Source organism: Sus scrofa, chromosome 6 (assembly GCF_000003025.6).
Source record: "Sus scrofa isolate TJ Tabasco breed Duroc chromosome 6, Sscrofa11.1, whole genome shotgun sequence".
Lineage (NCBI taxonomy): Eukaryota > Metazoa > Chordata > Mammalia > Artiodactyla > Suidae > Sus > Sus scrofa.
The window spans coordinates 50,106,645-50,129,702 of NC_010448.4; the positions used below are offsets into that span (position 1 = coordinate 50,106,645).

A 23,058-nucleotide genomic window follows, 5' to 3' on the forward strand; every position below is an offset into this window, starting at 1 on the left:
GCTAGAATTTGAACGGGTATCTGTCCACCCATGTGCATAGGAACATTATGCATATTATCCAAAATGTGGCAACAAACAAAAGTTCAACTAACGAGTGATAAACAAAATGTGATATATATGTGTGTATATCCATACATATGGGGACACACACACACACACACACACACACACACACGGGAACATATGTAATTCAGGCCTAAGAAGAAATGACATTGTGGAGTTCCCTGATGGACTAGTGATTAGGGATCTGGCATTGTCACTGCTGTGGCTTGGGTCACTGTTGTGGCGTGGGTTCCAACCCTGGCCCAGGAGCTTTCCCATGCCACAGATGTAGCAAAAGAAATGCCATTCTGCTATAGCCTATACGAGAGATGGAACCTTGAAGACATTATGCTTGGTGAAACAAGCCAGACACCAAAGGAAAGGTATTGTATGATTCCACTTGAAAGAAGGACCTAGAATCGTCAGATTCAAAGAGACGGAAAGCGGAAGGATGATTGCCAGGGGTTCAGACTGGGGAGAGGGGAGTATAGGTAAAGGGTACAGAGTTTGGTACGGTTAACATGAACGTTCTGGATGGACAGAGGTGATGACTGCACGACAACATGAGTGTACTTAATGCCACTGAGCTGTAGTCTTAAAACACAGTTAACATGGTGAATCTTACGTATATTTTACCCACCTAAAAATGGTGGAGATTACCACTGTGAGAAAAGGAAGACTCTTGCGCAAGCTCGCAGAGTAATTGCCAGACCCAGGATTAGAAACCAAGTGTATGTGAGGTAGAGACTGAGCTCTTAACCGTTTTGCCATTCTGTTTACCTAGTGGTCTCTTGACTGATAACTCTGCCTGCTGTGGCCTCTATCCGTTTTGCACATCATTGGTCGAATCATCCAGGGTATGTGGCGTGAGGCCAGGGGTCACTTACATTTCACATCCAGCCTGAGGGGGTCACTTTTGCTGGAATTGCCCAGGTGGGAGGCCTCGCACTGATAATGCCCAGCATCCTCCCTCCTGACGGGCTCTATGGTGAGGGTGCCGTTGTCCTGGGACAGCTCCATCCTCTCTGTGAGCAGTAGACTCTGGCCATTGAAGAACCAGGAGATGGCGACCCCGGTGTCATTTGTGAGGCATTTCAGGACCACGGTGTCCTCGTGTTCTGTGACGGTGGTGCTGTTGGCTTCGACGATGGGCTTTGCCACTGGGTCTGCGGAGAAACAGAGGAGGTGACTTGGCGGCGAGTGTGTCTGGGGCCGGGGGCCACGCTCCTTCCTCAGAGACCTCAGCCATTCCTGGGGCCCAGTGACCTCTGTAAAGGCGACTCAGAGGATGGCCCTGACCCTGTGAACAAGGTCTTGGGTCTCTCCTCATGGAGGAAGTGTAAGGAGAGGGCAGCACCTCCTCTCGGACCTCCAGGTCCCCCGGGATGAGCCCTGACCAGTCCCCTCGACATCTCTGTGGTGTCTTGTCAGCCCCTGTGTCCAGCATCCTCCTCACCAGGTGGAATTCTTTTCCCACGTGGTTTCACTGGCCCTTTGTGGAACTCTCTTTGGCCCTGGAAGTTCAGGTCCTATTCCTTTTAGGGATTTGAATATGTGAACTTCTCGGTATGTTGGGGAAAGAATGCTTGCCAGCCCCGTGCATCTCTGGGGCTCAGGGAACTTTGCATAAAGTAGGGAAGGCATTTTCCTTTTTGTTAAATACCTTATTAGGGAATGAGACTGGCTCGTCCCTGTCTTCCTGACCTTAGAAATGGAAGAGATTTCATTTCCAAGTCTTTCTCACTCTACAGGGAGATTTTCTTCCTGGACTTTGTGTTGAATATCACAGCCAAGGAGATCACTAGGGTCATGGTTACTGGTTTATCAGAATACTGGCATTCTTAGAAATTGATGGAAACCCCTGCAACTAAACAAAGCCCTTAGTATATGAAAAGCCCACTGCTAACATTACAGGCAATGGCGAAACACCGAAAGCTTTACCTCTGTGATCAGGAAGAGGACAAGGATGACACTTTCGCTGTGCTATTCAACACAGTGCAGAAGTCCAAGCCAGACAGGCAAGAAAAAGAAACAGAATGCATTTCCATTGGAATGGAAGAAGTACTATTACTTCTGTTGGCAGATGGCATGACCTCACGGGTAGAAAACCCCAAAGACCGCACCAAAATAACCTGTTGGAACTAATGAATGAATTTGGCAAAGCTGCAGGATACAAAATCAACGTATGATAATCAGTTGTGTGTTTTATGCACTAACCAGGAACTATCCAAAAGGGAAATTGGGAAAGCGGTTCCTTTGCAACAGCTTTGAGAAGAATAAGATACTTAGGAATAAACTCATCCGATGAGGCAGCAGACCTGTCCATGAAAGTCTACCGAATGTTGCTAGGATATTAAAGAGGACACACACACAAAATGGAAGGACATCCCGTGTTTGGGGATGGGAAGATATGAGTTGTTAGGATGACAGTACCACCCAAAGAGATCCGCAGGTTCAATGCAATGCCTACCAAGACCCCGATGATTTTTTTTTTTTTCTGAAATAGAAACATCCATCCTCAAATTCATATGGAATTTTAAGAGACCCGGAGAACTGAAAGAATCTGGCAAAAAAGAAGAACAAGGAGTTCCCTGGTGGCTCAGTGGGTTGAGGATATGGCATTGCCATTGCTGTAGCTCAGGTTTCTGCTGTGGTGCCGGTTTGATCCCTGGCTCAGGAGATCTGCATGCTGTGGAAATGGCCCGAAAATAAAATTTAAAAAAGAGCTACTTGAAGGACTCGCTCTTCCTCTTTTGAATGTTTGCTACATAACCTTAAAACAAAGGCAGTGTGATGATAGCATAAAGACAGTCATATAGACCAATGTAATAGAAAGTCTAGAAATAAATTCTGGATACATGCTCAGATAGTTCGCAAAGGTGCCAGTACCATTCAGTGGGGTAAGGATGGTCTTTTCAACAACTGATACCGAGGAGACTGGATAGCCAGCAAAGAATGAAGTTGAGCCCTTACCTAATATTATGCACAAGAAATTAACTCACAATGGATCAAAGACCTAAATGTGAGAGCTGAAACTACAAAACAGAAGAAACATAGGGTGAAAGCGTCACGATGTTGGGCTTGGCAGTGATTTCTTGGGTAGGAAACCAAAAACACCCTTGACAAATTAAAAAAATAAGATAATCTGTACTTCATCAAAATTGAAAACTCTTGTGTACCGAAGCACACTATCAACAGAGAGGAAAGACCACTCACAGAATAGGAGAAAATATTTGCACAACATAAATCTGTTAAGGAATTAATTCCCAGGATGTATAAAGAACTATTACAACCCAACAGAAACAATAGCAACAAAAACCCCTCAACCTAAAAATAGGCCAAGTGGGAGTTCCTATTGTGGCGCGGTGGATACGAGTCTGACCAGTGTCCCTGAGGATGCGGGTTCAATCCCTGGCCTCGCTCAGGGGGTCGGGATCCAGTGTTGCTGTGGCCGTGGTGTAGGCCAGCAGCTGTAGCTCCGATTCGACCCCTAACAGGGAACTTCCATATACCGCAGGTGTGGCCCTAAAAAGAAAAATAAAGAGGCAGAGTGGGAGTTCCCTTGTGCCTCAGCAGGTTAAGGTTCTGGTGTTGTCTCTGTGAGATGTGGTGGGTTCGATCCCTGGCCTGGCTCAGTGGGTTAAGGATCCCACATTGCTGTAAGCTGTGGTGTAGGTTGCAGATGCAGCTTGGATCCAGTGTTGACTTGGTTGTGGTGTAGGCCGCCACGGCAGCTCCAATTCAGCCTCCGGCCCGAGAACTGCCGTATGATGCAGGTACACCGTAAAAGGAAAAAAAAAAAAAAACAAAACCCAGAAAAACGACCGAATAGACATCTCCAAAGAATATACGCAAATGGCCAATAAGCACATACTAAGATGCATGTGCTTCTTGTTCATTGGTATATCTGATCACTAGGGAAATGAAATTGAAACCACAAGGAGATACCCACCTTACACTCATTAGGAGGGCTATCATAATAAAAAGAGAGAACAGCAAATGTTGGCAAGGATGTGGAAAAACTGGAACTTTTGTGCATTGCCGGTGGGAATGTAAAAGGGTACAACCGCTGTGGAAAATGGTATGGCAGTGTGTCAAAGGACGGAACAAAGACTTACTATTTGATCCAGCAATTCCACTTCTGAAGTATTAGCGATTATTTCTACTCAAGATAATTGAAAGCAGGGATTTTTTTTTTTTTTGGTCTTTTTAGGGCCACAGCCGTGGCCTATGGAAGCTCCTAGGCTAGGGGTCAAATCTGAGCTATAGCTGCCAGCTTACACCACAGCCACAGCAATGCGGAATCCAAGCCGCTTCTGCGACCGACACCACAGCTCACGGCAAAGCCAGATCCTTAACCCACTGAGCGAGGCCAGGGATTGAACCAGCATCCTTATAGGATGCTAGTCTGGTTCTTTACTGCTGAGCCACAAGGGGAACTCAGAAAGCTAGAATTTGAACGGGTATCTGTCCACCCATGTGCATAGGAACATTATGCATATTATCCAAAATGTGGCAACAAACAAAAGTTCAACTAATGAGTGATAAACAAAATGTGATATATATATGTGTATATCCATACATATGGGGACACACACACACACACACACACACACACACACACGGGAACATATGTAATTCAGGCCTAAGAAGAAATGACATTGTGGAGTTCCCTGATGGACTAGTGATTAGGGATCTGGCATTGTCACTGCTGTGGCTTGGGTCACTGTTGTGGCGTGGGTTCCAACCCTGGCCCAGGAGCTTTCCCATGCCACAGATGTAGCAAAAGAAATGCCATTCTGCTATAGCCTATACGAGAGATGGAACCTTGAAGACATTATGCTTGGTGAAACAAGCCAGACACCAAAGGAAAGGTATTGTATGATTCCACTTGAAAGAAGGACCTAGAATCGTCAGATTCAAAGGGACGGAAAGCGGAAGGATGATTGCCAGGGGTTCAGACTGGGGAGAGGGGAGTATAGGTAAAGGGTACAGAGTTTGGTACGGTTAACATGAACGTTCTGGATGGACAGAGGTGATGACTGCACGACAACATGAGTGTACTTAATGCCACTGAGCTGTAGTCTTAAAACACAGTTAACATGGTGAATCTTACGTATATTTTACCCACCTAAAAATGGTGGAGATTACCACTGTGAGAAAAGGAAGACTCTTGCGCAAGCTCGCAGAGTAATTGCCAGACCCAGGATTAGAAACCAAGTGTATGTGAGGTAGAGACTGAGCTCTTAACCGTTTTGCCATTCTGTTTACCTAGTGGTCTCTTGACTGATAACTCTGCCTGCTGTGGCCTCTATCCGTTTTGCACATCATTGGTCGAATCATCCAGGGTATGTGGCGTGAGGCCAGGGGTCACTTACATTTCACATCCAGCCTGAGGGGGTCACTTTTGCTGGAATTGCCCAGGTGGGAGGCCTCGCACTGATAATGCCCAGCATCCTCCCTCCTGACGGGCTCTATGGTGAGGGTGCCGTTGTCCTGGGACAGCTCCATCCTCTCTGTGAGCAGTAGACTCTGGCCATTGAAGAACCAGGAGATGGCGACCCCGGTGTCATTTGTGAGGCATTTCAGGACCACGGTGTCCTCGTGTTCTGTGACGGTGGTGCTGTTGGCTTCGACGATGGGCTTTGCCACTGGGTCTGCGGAGAAACAGAGGAGGTGACTTGGCGGCGAGTGTGTCTGGGGCCGGGGGCCACGCTCCTTCCTCAGAGACCTCAGCCATTCCTGGGGCCCAGTGACCTCTGTAAAGGCGACTCAGAGGATGGCCCTGACCCTGTGAACAAGGTCTTGGGTCTCTCCTCATGGAGGAAGTGTAAGGAGAGGGCAGCACCTCCTCTCGGACCTCCAGGTCCCCCGGGATGAGCCCTGACCAGTCCCCTCGACATCTCTGTGGTGTCTTGTCAGCCCCTGTGTCCAGCATCCTCCTCACCAGGTGGTTTCACTGGCCCTTTGTGGAACTCTCTTTGGCCCTGGAAGTTCAGGTCCTATTCCTTTTAGGGATTTGAATATGTGAACTTCTCGGTATGTTGGGGAAAGAATGCTTGCCAGCCCCGTGCATCTCTGGGGCTCAGGGAACTTTGCATAAAGTAGGGAAGGCATTTTCCTTTTTGTTAAATACCTTATTAGGGAATGAGACTGGCTCGTCCCTGTCTTCCTGACCTTAGAAATGGAAGAGATTTCATTTCCAAGTCTTTCTCACTCTACAGGGAGATTTTCTTCCTGGACTTTGTGTTGAATATCACAGCCAAGGAGATCACTAGGGTCATGGTTACTGGTTTATCAGAATACTGGCATTCTTAGAAATTGATGGAAACCCCTGCAACTAAACAAAGCCCTTAGTATATGAAAAGCCCACTGCTAACATCACAGGCAATGGCGAAACACCGAAAGCTTTACCTCTGTGATCAGGAAGAGGACAAGGATGACACTTTCGCTGTGCTATTCAACACAGTGCAGAAGTCCAAGCCAGACAGGCAAGAAAAAGAAACAGAATGCATTTCCATTGGAATGGAAGAAGTACTATTACTTCTGTTGGCAGATGGCATGACCTCACGGGTAGAAAACCCCAAAGACCGCACCAAAATAACCTGTTGGAACTAATGAATGAATTTGGCAAAGCTGCAGGATACAAAATCAACGTATGATAATCAGTTGTGTGTTTTATGCACTAACCAGGAACTATCCAAAAGGGAAATTGGGAAAGCGGTTCCTTTGCAACAGCTTTGAGAAGAATAAGATACTTAGGAATAAACTCATCCGATGAGGCAGCAGACCTGTCCATGAAAGTCTACCGAATGTTGCTAGGATATTAAAGAGGACACACACACAAAATGGAAGGACATCCCGTGTTTGGGGATGGGAAGATATGAGTTGTTAGGATGACAGTACCACCCAAAGAGATCCGCAGGTTCAATGCAATGCCTACCAAGACCCCGATGATTTTTTTTTTTTTCTGAAATAGAAACATCCATCCTCAAATTCATATGGAATTTTAAGAGACCCGGAGAACTGAAAGAATCTGGCAAAAAAGAAGAACAAGGAGTTCCCTGGTGGCTCAGTGGGTTGAGGATATGGCATTGCCATTGCTGTAGCTCAGGTTTCTGCTGTGGTGCCGGTTTGATCCCTGGCTCAGGAGATCTGCATGCTGTGGAAATGGCCCGAAAATAAAATTTAAAAAAGAGCTACTTGAAGGACTCGCTCTTCCTCTTTTGAATGTTTGCTACATAACCTTAAAACAAAGGCAGTGTGATGATAGCATAAAGACAGTCATATAGACCAATGTAATAGAAAGTCTAGAAATAAATTCTGGATACATGCTCAGATAGTTCGCAAAGGTGCCAGTACCATTCAGTGGGGTAAGGATGGTCTTTTCAACAACTGATACCGAGGAGACTGGATAGCCAGCAAAGAATGAAGTTGAGCCCTTACCTAATATTATGCACAAGAAATTAACTCACAATGGATCAAAGACCTAAATGTGAGAGCTGAAACTACAAAACAGAAGAAACATAGGGTGAAAGCGTCACGATGTTGGGCTTGGCAGTGATTTCTTGGGTAGGAAACCAAAAACACCCTTGACAAATTAAAAAAATAAGATAATCTGTACTTCATCAAAATTGAAAACTCTTGTGTACCGAAGCACACTATCAACAGAGAGGAAAGACCACTCACAGAATAGGAGAAAATATTTGCACAACATAAATCTGTTAAGGAATTAATTCCCAGGATGTATAAAGAACTATTACAACCCAACAGAAACAATAGCAACAAAAACCCCTCAACCTAAAAATAGGCCAAGTGGGAGTTCCTATTGTGGCGCGGTGGATACGAGTCTGACCAGTGTCCCTGAGGATGCGGGTTCAATCCCTGGCCTCGCTCAGGGGGTCGGGATCCAGTGTTGCTGTGGCCGTGGTGTAGGCCAGCAGCTGTAGCTCCGATTCGACCCCTAACAGGGAACTTCCATATACCGCAGGTGTGGCCCTAAAAAGAAAAATAAAGAGGCAGAGTGGGAGTTCCCTTGTGCCTCAGCAGGTTAAGGTTCTGGTGTTGTCTCTGTGAGATGTGGTGGGTTCGATCCCTGGCCTGGCTCAGTGGGTTAAGGATCCCACATTGCTGTAAGCTGTGGTGTAGGTTGCAGATGCAGCTTGGATCCAGTGTTGACTTGGTTGTGGTGTAGGCCGCCACGGCAGCTCCAATTCAGCCTCCGGCCCGAGAACTGCCGTATGATGCAGGTACACCGTAAAAGGAAAAAAAAAAACAAAACAAAACCCAGAAAAACGACCGAATAGACATCTCCAAAGAATATACGCAAATGGCCAATAAGCACATACTAAGATGCATGTGCTTCTTGTTCATTGGTATATCTGATCACTAGGGAAATGAAATTGAAACCACAAGGAGATACCCACCTTACACTCATTAGGAGGGCTATCATAATAAAAAGAGAGAACAGCAAATGTTGGCAAGGATGTGGAAAAACTGGAACTTTTGTGCATTGCCGGTGGGAATGTAAAAGGGTACAACCACTGTGGAAAATGGTATGGCAGTGTGTCAAAGGACGGAACAAAGACTTACTATTTGATCCAGCAATTCCACTTCTGAAGTATTAGCGATTATTTCTACTCAAGATAATTGAAAGCAGGGATTTTTTTTTTTTTTGGTCTTTTTAGGGCCACAGCCGTGGCCTATGGAAGCTCCTAGGCTAGGGGTCAAATCTGAGCTATAGCTGCCAGCTTACACCACAGCCACAGCAATGCGGAATCCAAGCCGCTTCTGCGACCGACACCACAGCTCACGGCAAAGCCAGATCCTTAACCCACTGAGCGAGGCCAGGGATTGAACCAGCATCCTTATAGGATGCTAGTCTGGTTCTTTACTGCTGAGCCACAAGGGGAACTCAGAAAGCTAGAATTTGAACGGGTATCTGTCCACCCATGTGCATAGGAACATTATGCATATTATCCAAAATGTGGCAACAAACAAAAGTTCAACTAATGAGTGATAAACAAAATGTGATATATATATGTGTATATCCATACATATGGGGACACACACACACACACACACACACACACACACACACACGGGAACATATGTAATTCAGGCCTAAGAAGAAATGACATTGTGGAGTTCCCTGATGGACTAGTGATTAGGGATCTGGCATTGTCACTGCTGTGGCTTGGGTCACTGTTGTGGCGTGGGTTCCAACCCTGGCCCAGGAGCTTTCCCATGCCACAGATGTAGCAAAAGAAATGCCATTCTGCTATAGCCTATACGAGAGATGGAACCTTGAAGACATTATGCTTGGTGAAACAAGCCAGACACCAAAGGAAAGGTATTGTATGATTCCACTTGAAAGAAGGACCTAGAATCGTCAGATTCAAAGGGACGGAAAGCGGAAGGATGATTGCCAGGGGTTCAGACTGGGGAGAGGGGAGTATAGGTAAAGGGTACAGAGTTTGGTACGGTTAACATGAACGTTCTGGATGGACAGAGGTGATGACTGCACGACAACATGAGTGTACTTAATGCCACTGAGCTGTAGTCTTAAAACACAGTTAACATGGTGAATCTTACGTATATTTTACCCACCTAAAAATGGTGGAGATTACCACTGTGAGAAAAGGAAGACTCTTGCGCAAGCTCGCAGAGTAATTGCCAGACCCAGGATTAGAAACCAAGTGTATGTGAGGTAGAGACTGAGCTCTTAACCGTTTTGCCATTCTGTTTACCTAGTGGTCTCTTGACTGATAACTCTGCCTGCTGTGGCCTCTATCCGTTTTGCACATCATTGGTCGAATCATCCAGGGTATGTGGCGTGAGGCCAGGGGTCACTTACATTTCACATCCAGCCTGAGGGGGTCACTTTTGCTGGAATTGCCCAGGTGGGAGGCCTCGCACTGATAATGCCCAGCATCCTCCCTCCTGACGGGCTCTATGGTGAGGGTGCCGTTGTCCTGGGACAGCTCCATCCTCTCTGTGAGCAGTAGACTCTGGCCATTGAAGAACCAGGAGATGGCGACCCCGGTGTCATTTGTGAGGCATTTCAGGACCACGGTGTCCTCGTGTTCTGTGACGGTGGTGCTGTTGGCTTCGACGATGGGCTTTGCCACTGGGTCTGCGGAGAAACAGAGGAGGTGACTTGGCGGCGAGTGTGTCTGGGGCCGGGGGCCACGCTCCTTCCTCAGAGACCTCAGCCATTCCTGGGGCCCAGTGACCTCTGTAAAGGCGACTCAGAGGATGGCCCTGACCCTGTGAACAAGGTCTTGGGTCTCTCCTCATGGAGGAAGTGTAAGGAGAGGGCAGCACCTCCTCTCGGACCTCCAGGTCCCCCGGGATGAGCCCTGACCAGTCCCCTCGACATCTCTGTGGTGTCTTGTCAGCCCCTGTGTCCAGCATCCTCCTCACCAGGTGGTTTCACTGGCCCTTTGTGGAACTCTCTTTGGCCCTGGAAGTTCAGGTCCTATTCCTTTTAGGGATTTGAATATGTGAACTTCTCGGTATGTTGGGGAAAGAATGCTTGCCAGCCCCGTGCATCTCTGGGGCTCAGGGAACTTTGCATAAAGTAGGGAAGGCATTTTCCTTTTTGTTAAATACCTTATTAGGGAATGAGACTGGCTCGTCCCTGTCTTCCTGACCTTAGAAATGGAAGAGATTTCATTTCCAAGTCTTTCTCACTCTACAGGGAGATTTTCTTCCTGGACTTTGTGTTGAATATCACAGCCAAGGAGATCACTAGGGTCATGGTTACTGGTTTATCAGAATACTGGCATTCTTAGAAATTGATGGAAACCCCTGCAACTAAACAAAGCCCTTAGTATATGAAAAGCCCACTGCTAACATCACAGGCAATGGCGAAACACCGAAAGCTTTACCTCTGTGATCAGGAAGAGGACAAGGATGACACTTTCGCTGTGCTATTCAACACAGTGCAGAAGTCCAAGCCAGACAGGCAAGAAAAAGAAACAGAATGCATTTCCATTGGAATGGAAGAAGTACTATTACTTCTGTTGGCAGATGGCATGACCTCACGGGTAGAAAACCCCAAAGACCGCACCAAAATAACCTGTTGGAACTAATGAATGAATTTGGCAAAGCTGCAGGATACAAAATCAACGTATGATAATCAGTTGTGTGTTTTATGCACTAACCAGGAACTATCCAAAAGGGAAATTGGGAAAGCGGTTCCTTTGCAACAGCTTTGAGAAGAATAAGATACTTAGGAATAAACTCATCCGATGAGGCAGCAGACCTGTCCATGAAAGTCTACCGAATGTTGCTAGGATATTAAAGAGGACACACACACAAAATGGAAGGACATCCCGTGTTTGGGGATGGGAAGATATGAGTTGTTAGGATGACAGTACCACCCAAAGAGATCCGCAGGTTCAATGCAATGCCTACCAAGACCCCGATGATTTTTTTTTTTTTCTGAAATAGAAACATCCATCCTCAAATTCATATGGAATTTTAAGAGACCCGGAGAACTGAAAGAATCTGGCAAAAAGAAGAACAAGGAGTTCCCTGGTGGCTCAGTGGGTTGAGGATATGGCATTGCCATTGCTGTAGCTCAGGTTTCTGCTGTGGTGCCGGTTTGATCCCTGGCTCAGGAGATCTGCATGCTGTGGAAATGGCCCGAAAATAAAATTTAAAAAAGAGCTACTTGAAGGACTCGCTCTTCCTCTTTGAATGTTTGCTACATAACCTTAAAACAAAGGCAGTGTGATGATAGCATAAAGACAGTCATATAGACCAATGTAATAGAAAGTCTAGAAATAAATTCTGGATACATGCTCAGATAGTTCGCAAAGGTGCCAGTACCATTCAGTGGGGTAAGGATGGTCTTTTCAACAACTGATACCGAGGAGACTGGATAGCCAGCAAAGAATGAAGTTGAGCCCTTACCTAATATTATGCACAAGAAATTAACTCACAATGGATCAAAGACCTAAATGTGAGAGCTGAAACTACAAAACAGAAGAAACATAGGGTGAAAGCGTCACGATGTTGGGCTTGGCAGTGATTTCTTGGGTAGGAAACCAAAAACACCCTTGACAAATTAAAAAAATAAGATAATCTGTACTTCATCAAAATTGAAAACTCTTGTGTACCGAAGCACACTATCAACAGAGAGGAAAGACCACTCACAGAATAGGAGAAAATATTTGCACAACATAAATCTGTTAAGGAATTAATTCCCAGGATGTATAAAGAACTATTACAACCCAACAGAAACAATAGCAACAAAAACCCCTCAACCTAAAAATAGGCCAAGTGGGAGTTCCTATTGTGGCGCGGTGGATACGAGTCTGACCAGTGTCCCTGAGGATGCGGGTTCAATCCCTGGCCTCGCTCAGGGGGTCGGGATCCAGTGTTGCTGTGGCCGTGGTGTAGGCCAGCAGCTGTAGCTCCGATTCGACCCCTAACAGGGAACTTCCATATACCGCAGGTGTGGCCCTAAAAAGAAAAATAAAGAGGCAGAGTGGGAGTTCCCTTGTGCCTCAGCAGGTTAAGGTTCTGGTGTTGTCTCTGTGAGATGTGGTGGGTTCGATCCCTGGCCTGGCTCAGTGGGTTAAGGATCCCACATTGCTGTAAGCTGTGGTGTAGGTTGCAGATGCAGCTTGGATCCAGTGTTGACTTGGTTGTGGTGTAGGCCGCCACGGCAGCTCCAATTCAGCCTCCGGCCCGAGAACTGCCGTATGATGCAGGTACACCGTAAAAGGAAAAAAAAAAAAAAAAAAACCCCAGAAAAACGACCGAATAGACATCTCCAAAGAATATACGCAAATGGCCAATAAGCACATACTAAGATGCATGTGCTTCTTGTTCATTGGTATATCTGATCACTAGGGAAATGAAATTGAAACCACAAGGAGATACCCACCTTACACTCATTAGGAGGGCTATCATAATAAAAAGAGAGAACAGCAAATGTTGGCAAGGATGTGGAAAAACTGGAACTTTTGTGCATTGCCGGTGGGAATGTAAAAGGGTACAACCACTGTGGAAAATGGTATGGCAGTGTGTCAAAGGACGGAACAAAGACTTACTATTTGATCCAGCAATTCCACTTCTGAAGTATTAGCGATTATTTCTACTCAAGATAATTGAAAGCAGGGATTTTTTTTTTTTTTGGTCTTTTTAGGGCCACAGCCGTGGCCTATGGAAGCTCCTAGGCTAGGGGTCAAATCTGAGCTATAGCTGCCAGCTTACACCACAGCCACAGCAATGCGGAATCCAAGCCGCTTCTGCGACCGACACCACAGCTCACGGCAAAGCCAGATCCTTAACCCACTGAGCGAGGCCAGGGATTGAACCAGCATCCTTATAGGATGCTAGTCTGGTTCTTTACTGCTGAGCCACAAGGGGAACTCAGAAAGCTAGAATTTGAACGGGTATCTGTCCACCCATGTGCATAGGAACATTATGCATATTATCCAAAATGTGGCAACAAACAAAAGTTCAACTAATGAGTGATAAACAAAATGTGATATATATATGTGTATATCCATACATATGGGGACACACACACACACACACACACACACACACACACACGGGAACATATGTAATTCAGGCCTAAGAAGAAATGACATTGTGGAGTTCCCTGATGGACTAGTGATTAGGGATCTGGCATTGTCACTGCTGTGGCTTGGGTCACTGTTGTGGCGTGGGTTCCAACCCTGGCCCAGGAGCTTTCCCATGCCACAGATGTAGCAAAAGAAATGCCATTCTGCTATAGCCTATACGAGAGATGGAACCTTGAAGACATTATGCTTGGTGAAACAAGCCAGACACCAAAGGAAAGGTATTGTATGATTCCACTTGAAAGAAGGACCTAGAATCGTCAGATTCAAAGGACGGAAAGCGGAAGGATGATTGCCAGGGGTTCAGACTGGGGAGAGGGGAGTATAGGTAAAGGGTACAGAGTTTGGTACGGTTAACATGAACGTTCTGGATGGACAGAGGTGATGACTGCACGACAACATGAGTGTACTTAATGCCACTGAGCTGTAGTCTTAAAACACAGTTAACATGGTGAATCTTACGTATATTTTACCCACCTAAAAATGGTGGAGATTACCACTGTGAGAAAAGGAAGACTCTTGCGCAAGCTCGCAGAGTAATTGCCAGACCCAGGATTAGAAACCAAGTGTATGTGAGGTAGAGACTGAGCTCTTAACCGTTTTGCCATTCTGTTTACCTAGTGGTCTCTTGACTGATAACTCTGCCTGCTGTGGCCTCTATCCGTTTTGCACATCATTGGTCGAATCATCCAGGGTATGTGGCGTGAGGCCAGGGGTCACTTACATTTCACATCCAGCCTGAGGGGGTCACTTTTGCTGGAATTGCCCAGGTGGGAGGCCTCGCACTGATAATGCCCAGCATCCTCCCTCCTGACGGGCTCTATGGTGAGGGTGCCGTTGTCCTGGGACAGCTCCATCCTCTCTGTGAGCAGTAGACTCTGGCCATTGAAGAACCAGGAGATGGCGACCCCGGTGTCATTTGTGAGGCATTTCAGGACCACGGTGTCCTCGTGTTCTGTGACGGTGGTGCTGTTGGCTTCGACGATGGGCTTTGCCACTGGGTCTGCGGAGAAACAGAGGAGGTGACTTGGCGGCGAGTGTGTCTGGGGCCGGGGGCCACGCTCCTTCCTCAGAGACCTCAGCCATTCCTGGGGCCCAGTGACCTCTGTAAAGGCGACTCAGAGGATGGCCCTGACCCTGTGAACAAGGTCTTGGGTCTCTCCTCATGGAGGAAGTGTAAGGAGAGGGCAGCACCTCCTCTCGGACCTCCAGGTCCCCCGGGATGAGCCCTGACCAGTCCCCTCGACATCTCTGTGGTGTCTTGTCAGCCCCTGTGTCCAGCATCCTCCTCACCAGGTGGTTTTCCACTGGCCCTTTGTGGAACTCTCTTTGGCCCTGGAAGTTCAGGTCCTATTCCTTTTAGGGATTTGAATATGTGAACTTCTCGGTATGTTGGGGAAAGAATGCTTGCCAGCCCCGTGCATCTCTGGGGCTCAGGGAACTTTGCATAAAGTAGGGAAGGCATTTTCCTTTTTGTTAAATACCTTATTAGGGAATGAGACTGGCTCGTCCCTGTCTTCCTGACCTTAGAAATGGAAGAGATTTCATTTCCAAGTCTTTCTCACTCTACAGGGAGATTTTCTTCCTGGACTTTGTGTTGAATATCACAGCCAAGGAGATCACTAGGGTCATGGTTACTGGTTTATCAGAATACTGGCATTCTTAGAAATTGATGGAAACCCCTGCAACTAAACAAAGCCCTTAGTATATGAAAAGCCCACTGCTAACATTACAGGCAATGGCGAAACACCGAAAGCTTTACCTCTGTGATCAGGAAGAGGACAAGGATGACACTTTCGCTGTGCTATTCAACACAGTGCAGAAGTCCAAGCCAGACAGGCAAGAAAAAGAAACAGAATGCATTTCCATTGGAATGGAAGAAGTACTATTACTTCTGTTGGCAGATGGCATGACCTCACGGGTAGAAAACCCCAAAGACCGCACCAAAATAACCTGTTGGAACTAATGAATGAATTTGGCAAAGCTGCAGGATACAAAATCAACGTATGATAATCAGTTGTGTGTTTTATGCACTAACCAGGAACTATCCAAAAGGGAAATTGGGAAAGCGGTTCCTTTGCAACAGCTTTGAGAAGAATAAGATACTTAGGAATAAACTCATCCGATGAGGCAGCAGACCTGTCCATGAAAGTCTACCGAATGTTGCTAGGATATTAAAGAGGACACACACACAAAATGGAAGGACATCCCGTGTTTGGGGATGGGAAGATATGAGTTGTTAGGATGACAGTACCACCCAAAGAGATCCGCAGGTTCAATGCAATGCCTACCAAGACCCCGATGATTTTTTTTTTTTTTCTGAAATAGAAACATCCATCCTCAAATTCATATGGAATTTTAAGAGACCCGGAGAACTGAAAGAATCTGGCAAAAAAGAAGAACAAGGAGTTCCCTGGTGGCTCAGTGGGTTGAGGATATGGCATTGCCATTGCTGTAGCTCAGGTTTCTGCTGTGGTGCCGGTTTGATCCCTGGCTCAGGAGATCTGCATGCTGTGGAAATGGCCCGAAAATAAAATTTAAAAAAGAGCTACTTGAAGGACTCGCTCTTCCTCTTTTGAATGTTTGCTACATAACCTTAAAACAAAGGCAGTGTGATGATAGCATAAAGACAGTCATATAGACCAATGTAATAGAAAGTCTAGAAATAAATTCTGGATACATGCTCAGATAGTTCGCAAAGGTGCCAGTACCATTCAGTGGGGTAAGGATGGTCTTTTCAACAACTGATACCGAGGAGACTGGATAGCCAGCAAAGAATGAAGTTGAGCCCTTACCTAATATTATGCACAAGAAATTAACTCACAATGGATCAAAGACCTAAATGTGAGAGCTGAAACTACAAAACAGAAGAAACATAGGGTGAAAGCGTCACGATGTTGGGCTTGGCAGTGATTTCTTGGGTAGGAAACCAAAAGCACCCTTGACAAATTAAAAAAATAAGATAATCTGTACTTCATCAAAATTGAAAACTCTTGTGTACCGAAGCACACTATCAACAGAGAGGAAAGACCACTCACAGAATAGGAGAAAATATTTGCACAACATAAATCTGTTAAGGAATTAATTCCCAGGATGTATAAAGAACTATTACAACCCAACAGAAACAATAGCAACAAAAACCCCTCAATCTAAAAATAGGCCAAGTGGGAGTTCCTATTGTGGCGCGGTGGATACGAGTCTGACCAGTGTCCCTGAGGATGCGGGTTCAATCCCTGGCCTCGCTCAGGGGGTCGGGATCCAGTGTTGCTGTGGCCGTGGTGTAGGCCAGCAGCTGTAGCTCCGATTCGACCCCTAACAGGGAACTTCCATATACCGCAGGTGTGGCCCTAAAAAGAAAAATAAAGAGGCAGAGTGGGAGTTCCCTTGTGCCTCAGCAGGTTAAGGTTCTGGTGTTGTCTCTGTGAGATGTGGTGGGTTCGATCCCTGGCCTGGCTCAGTGGGTTAAGGATCCCACATTGCTGTAAGCTGTGGTGTAGGTTGCAGATGCAGCTTGGATCCAGTGTTGACTTGGTTGTGGTGTAGGCCGCCACGGCAGCTCCAATTCAGCCTCCGGCCCGAGAACTGCCGTATGATGCAGGTACACCGTAAAAGGAAAAAAAAAAAAAAAAAAAAAACCCAGAAAAACGACCGAATAGACATCTCCAAAGAATATACGCAAATGGCCAATAAGCACATACTAAGATGCATGTGCTTCTTGTTCATTGGTATATCTGATCACTAGGGAAATGAAATTGAAACCACAAGGAGATACCCACCTTACACTCATTAGGAGGGCTATCATAATAAAAAGAGAGAACAGCAAATGTTGGCAAGGATGTGGAAAAACTGGAACTTTTGTGCATTGCCGGTGGGAATGTAAAAGGGTACAACCACTGTGGAAAATGGTATGGCAGTGTGTCAAAGGACGGAACAAAGACTTACTATTTGATCCAGCAATTCCACTTCTGAAGTATTAGCGATTATTTCTACTCAAGATAATTGAAAGCAGGGATTTTTTTTTTTTTTGGTCTTTTTAGGGCCACAGCCGTGGCCTATGGAAGCTCCTAGGCTAGGGGTCAAATCTGAGCTATAGCTGCCAGCTTACACCACAGCCACAGCAATGCGGAATCCAAGCCGCTTCTGCGACCGACACCACAGCTCACGGCAAAGCCAGATCCTTAACCCACTGAGCGAGGCCAGGGATTGAACCAGCATCCTTATAGGATGCTAGTCTGGTTCTTTACTGCTGAGCCACAAGGGGAACTCAGAAAGCTAGAATTTGAACGGGTATCTGTCCACCCATGTGCATAGGAACATTATGCATATTATCCAAAATGTGGCAACAAACAAAAGTTCAACTAACGAGTGATAAACAAAATGTGATATATATGTGTGTATATCCATACATATGGGGACACACACACACACACACACACACACACACACGGGAACATATGTAATTCAGGCCTAAGAAGAAATGACATTGTGGAGTTCCCTGATGGACTAGTGATTAGGGATCTGGCATTGTCACTGCTGTGGCTTGGGTCACTGTTGTGGCGTGGGTTCCAACCCTGGCCCAGGAGCTTTCCCATGCCACAGATGTAGCAAAAGAAATGCCATTCTGCTATAGCCTATACGAGAGATGGAACCTTGAAGACATTATGCTTGGTGAAACAAGCCAGACACCAAAGGAAAGGTATTGTATGATTCCACTTGAAAGAAGGACCTAGAATCGTCAGATTCAAAGGACGGAAAGCGGAAGGATGATTGCCAGGGGTTCAGACTGGGGAGAGGGGAGTATAGGTAAAGGGTACAGAGTTTGGTACGGTTAACATGAACGTTCTGGATGGACAGAGGTGATGACTGCACGACAACATGAGTGTACTTAATGCCACTGAGCTGTAGTCTTAAAACACAGTTAACATGGTGAATCTTACGTATATTTTACCCACCTAAAAATGGTGGAGATTACCACTGTGAGAAAAGGAAGACTCTTGCGCAAGCTCGCAGAGTAATTGCCAGACCCAGGATTAGAAACCAAGTGTATGTGAGGTAGAGACTGAGCTCTTAACCGTTTTGCCATTCTGTTTACCTAGTGGTCTCTTGACTGATAACTCTGCCTGCTGTGGCCTCTATCCGTTTTGCACATCATTGGTCGAATCATCCAGGGTATGTGGCGTGAGGCCAGGGGTCACTTACATTTCACATCCAGCCTGAGGGGGTCACTTTTGCTGGAATTGCCCAGGTGGGAGGCCTCGCACTGATAATGCCCAGCATCCTCCCTCCTGACGGGCTCTATGGTGAGGGTGCCATTGTCCTGGGACAGCTCCATCCTCTCTGTGAGCAGTAGACTCTGGCCATTGAAGAACCAGGAGATGGCGACCCCGGTGTCATTTGTGAGGCATTTCAGGACCACGGTGTCCTCGTGTTCTGTGACGGTGGTGCTGTTGGCTTCGACGATGGGCTTTGCCACTGGGTCTGCGGAGAAACAGAGGAGGTGACTTGGCGGCGAGTGTGTCTGGGGCCGGGGGCCACGCTCCTTCCTCAGAGACCTCAGCCATTCCTGGGGCCCAGTGACCTCTGTAAAGGCGACTCAGAGGATGGCCCTGACCCTGTGAACAAGGTCTTGGGTCTCTCCTCATGGAGGAAGTGTAAGGAGAGGGCAGCACCTCCTCTCGGACCTCCAGGTCCCCCGGGATGAGCCCTGACCAGTCCCCTCGACATCTCTGTGGTGTCTTGTCAGCCCCTGTGTCCAGCATCCTCCTCACCAGGTGGTTTCACTGGCCCTTTGTGGAACTCTCTTTGGCCCTGGAAGTTCAGGTCCTATTCCTTTTAGGGATTTGAATATGTGAACTTCTCGGTATGTTGGGGAAAGAATGCTTGCCAGCCCCGTGCATCTCTGGGGCTCAGGGAACTTTGCATAAAGTAGGGAAGGCATTTTCCTTTTTGTTAAATACCTTATTAGGGAATGAGACTGGCTCGTCCCTGTCTTCCTGACCTTAGAAATGGAAGAGATTTCATTTCCAAGTCTTTCTCACTCTACAGGGAGATTTTCTTCCTGGACTTTGTGTTGAATATCACAGCCAAGGAGATCACTAGGGTCATGGTTACTGGTTTATCAGAATACTGGCATTCTTAGAAATTGATGGAAACCCCTGCAACTAAACAAAGCCCTTAGTATATGAAAAGCCCACTGCTAACATTACAGGCAATGGCGAAACACCGAAAGCTTTACCTCTGTGATCAGGAAGAGGACAAGGATGACACTTTCGCTGTGCTATTCAACACAGTGCAGAAGTCCAAGCCAGACAGGCAAGAAAAAGAAACAGAATGCATTTCCATTGGAATGGAAGAAGTACTATTACTTCTGTTGGCAGATGGCATGACCTCACGGGTAGAAAACCCCAAAGACCGCACCAAAATAACCTGTTGGAACTAATGAATGAATTTGGCAAAGCTGCAGGATACAAAATCAACGTATGATAATCAGTTGTGTGTTTTATGCACTAACCAGGAACTATCCAAAAGGGAAATTGGGAAAGCGGTTCCTTTGCAACAGCTTTGAGAAGAATAAGATACTTAGGAATAAACTCATCCGATGAGGCAGCAGACCTGTCCATGAAAGTCTACCGAATGTTGCTAGGATATTAAAGAGGACACACACACAAAATGGAAGGACATCCCGTGTTTGGGGATGGGAAGATATGAGTTGTTAGGATGACAGTACCACCCAAAGAGATCCGCAGGTTCAATGCAATGCCTACCAAGACCCCGATGATTTTTTTTTTTTTTCTGAAATAGAAACATCCATCCTCAAATTCATATGGAATTTTAAGAGACCCGGAGAACTGAAAGAATCTGGCAAAAAAGAAGAACAAGGAGTTCCCTGGTGGCTCAGTGGGTTGAGGATATGGCATTGCCATTGCTGTAGCTCAGGTTTCTGCTGTGGTGCCGGTTTGATCCCTGGCTCAGGAGATCTGCATGCTGTGGAAATGGCCCGAAAATAAAATTTAAAAAAGAGCTACTTGAAGGACTCGCTCTTCCTCTTTTGAATGTTTGCTACATAACCTTAAAACAAAGGCAGTGTGATGATAGCATAAAGACAGTCATATAGACCAATGTAATAGAAAGTCTAGAAATAAATTCTGGATACATGCTCAGATAGTTCGCAAAGGTGCCAGTACCATTCAGTGGGGTAAGGATGGTCTTTTCAACAACTGATACCGAGGAGACTGGATAGCCAGCAAAGAATGAAGTTGAGCCCTTACCTAATATTATGCACAAGAAATTAACTCACAATGGATCAAAGACCTAAATGTGAGAGCTGAAACTACAAAACAGAAGAAACATAGGGTGAAAGCGTCACGATGTTGGGCTTGGCAGTGATTTCTTGGGTAGGAAACCAAAAACACCCTTGACAAATTAAAAAAATAAGATAATCTGTACTTCATCAAAATTGAAAACTCTTGTGTACCGAAGCACACTATCAACAGAGAGGAAAGACCACTCACAGAATAGGAGAAAATATTTGCACAACATAAATCTGTTAAGGAATTAATTCCCAGGATGTATAAAGAACTATTACAACCCAACAGAAACAATAGCAACAAAAACCCCTCAACTAAAAATAGGCCAAGTGGGAGTTCCTATTGTGGCGCGGTGGATACGAGTCTGACCAGTGTCCCTGAGGATGCGGGTTCAATCCCTGGCCTCGCTCAGGGGGTCGGGATCCAGTGTTGCTGTGGCCGTGGTGTAGGCCAGCAGCTGTAGCTCCGATTCGACCCCTAACAGGGAACTTCCATATACCGCAGGTGTGGCCCTAAAAAGAAAAATAAAGAGGCAGAGTGGGAGTTCCCTTGTGCCTCAGCAGGTTAAGGTTCTGGTGTTGTCTCTGTGAGATGTGGTGGGTTCGATCCCTGGCCTGGCTCAGTGGGTTAAGGATCCCACATTGCTGTAAGCTGTGGTGTAGGTTGCAGATGCAGCTTGGATCCAGTGTTGACTTGGTTGTGGTGTAGGCCGCCACGGCAGCTCCAATTCAGCCTCCGGCCCGAGAACTGCCGTATGATGCAGGTACACCGTAAAAGGAAAAAAAAAAAAAAAAAAAACCCAGAAAAACGACCGAATAGACATCTCCAAAGAATATACGCAAATGGCCAATAAGCACATACTAAGATGCATGTGCTTCTTGTTCATTGGTATATCTGATCACTAGGGAAATGAAATTGAAACCACAAGGAGATACCCACCTTACACTCATTAGGAGGGCTATCATAATAAAAAGAGAGAACAGCAAATGTTGGCAAGGATGTGGAAAAACTGGAACTTTTGTGCATTGCCGGTGGGAATGTAAAAGGGTACAACCACTGTGGAAAATGGTATGGCAGTGTGTCAAAGGACGGAACAAAGACTTACTATTTGATCCAGCAATTCCACTTCTGAAGTATTAGCGATTATTTCTACTCAAGATAATTGAAAGCAGGGATTTTTTTTTTTTTTTTGGTCTTTTTAGGGCCACAGCCGTGGCCTATGGAAGCTCCTAGGCTAGGGGTCAAATCTGAGCTATAGCTGCCAGCTTACACCACAGCCACAGCAATGCGGAATCCAAGCCGCTTCTGCGACCGACACCACAGCTCACGGCAAAGCCAGATCCTTAACCCACTGAGCGAGGCCAGGGATTGAACCAGCATCCTTATAGGATGCTAGTCTGGTTCTTTACTGCTGAGCCACAAGGGGAACTCAGAAAGCTAGAATTTGAACGGGTATCTGTCCACCCATGTGCATAGGAACATTATGCATATTATCCAAAATGTGGCAACAAACAAAAGTTCAACTAATGAGTGATAAACAAAATGTGATATATATATGTGTATATCCATACATATGGGGACACACACACACACACACACACACACACACACACACGGGAACATATGTAATTCAGGCCTAAGAAGAAATGACATTGTGGAGTTCCCTGATGGACTAGTGATTAGGGATCTGGCATTGTCACTGCTGTGGCTTGGGTCACTGTTGTGGCGTGGGTTCCAACCCTGGCCCAGGAGCTTTCCCATGCCACAGATGTAGCAAAAGAAATGCCATTCTGCTATAGCCTATACGAGAGATGGAACCTTGAAGACATTATGCTTGGTGAAACAAGCCAGACACCAAAGGAAAGGTATTGTATGATTCCACTTGAAAGAAGGACCTAGAATCGTCAGATTCAAAGAGACGGAAAGCGGAAGGATGATTGCCAGGGGTTCAGACTGGGGAGAGGGGAGTATAGGTAAAGGGTACAGAGTTTGGTACGGTTAACATGAACGTTCTGGATGGACAGAGGTGATGACTGCACGACAACATGAGTGTACTTAATGCCACTGAGCTGTAGTCTTAAAACACAGTTAACATGGTGAATCTT

The 23,058-nt window shown here is 46.1% G+C and overlaps 1 protein-coding gene across 7 annotated transcripts in view; it reads right to left on the reverse strand.

The window, feature by feature from the left end:
* The window catches only part of LOC102158679 (carcinoembryonic antigen-related cell adhesion molecule 5-like), a 193,596-nt gene that overhangs the window by 73,654 nt on the left and 96,884 nt on the right, over positions 1 to 23,058 (reverse strand). For all 7 annotated transcript variants that reach the window (XR_002344671.1, XR_002344670.1, XR_002344669.1 and 4 more), the window contains 5 exons: positions 18,846 to 19,124; positions 14,371 to 14,649; positions 9,899 to 10,177; positions 5,421 to 5,699; positions 930 to 1,208 (listed from right to left, as the gene is read on the reverse strand). Coding sequence is in view for 4 of the 7 variants with exons in the window: in XM_021094464.1 (XP_020950123.1) it covers positions 930 to 1,208; positions 5,421 to 5,699; positions 9,899 to 10,177; positions 14,371 to 14,649; positions 18,846 to 19,124 (1,395 nt within the window). In the remaining 3 variants the exon portion in view is untranslated. The remainder of the gene's footprint in view (positions 1 to 929; positions 1,209 to 5,420; positions 5,700 to 9,898; positions 10,178 to 14,370; positions 14,650 to 18,845; positions 19,125 to 23,058) is intronic.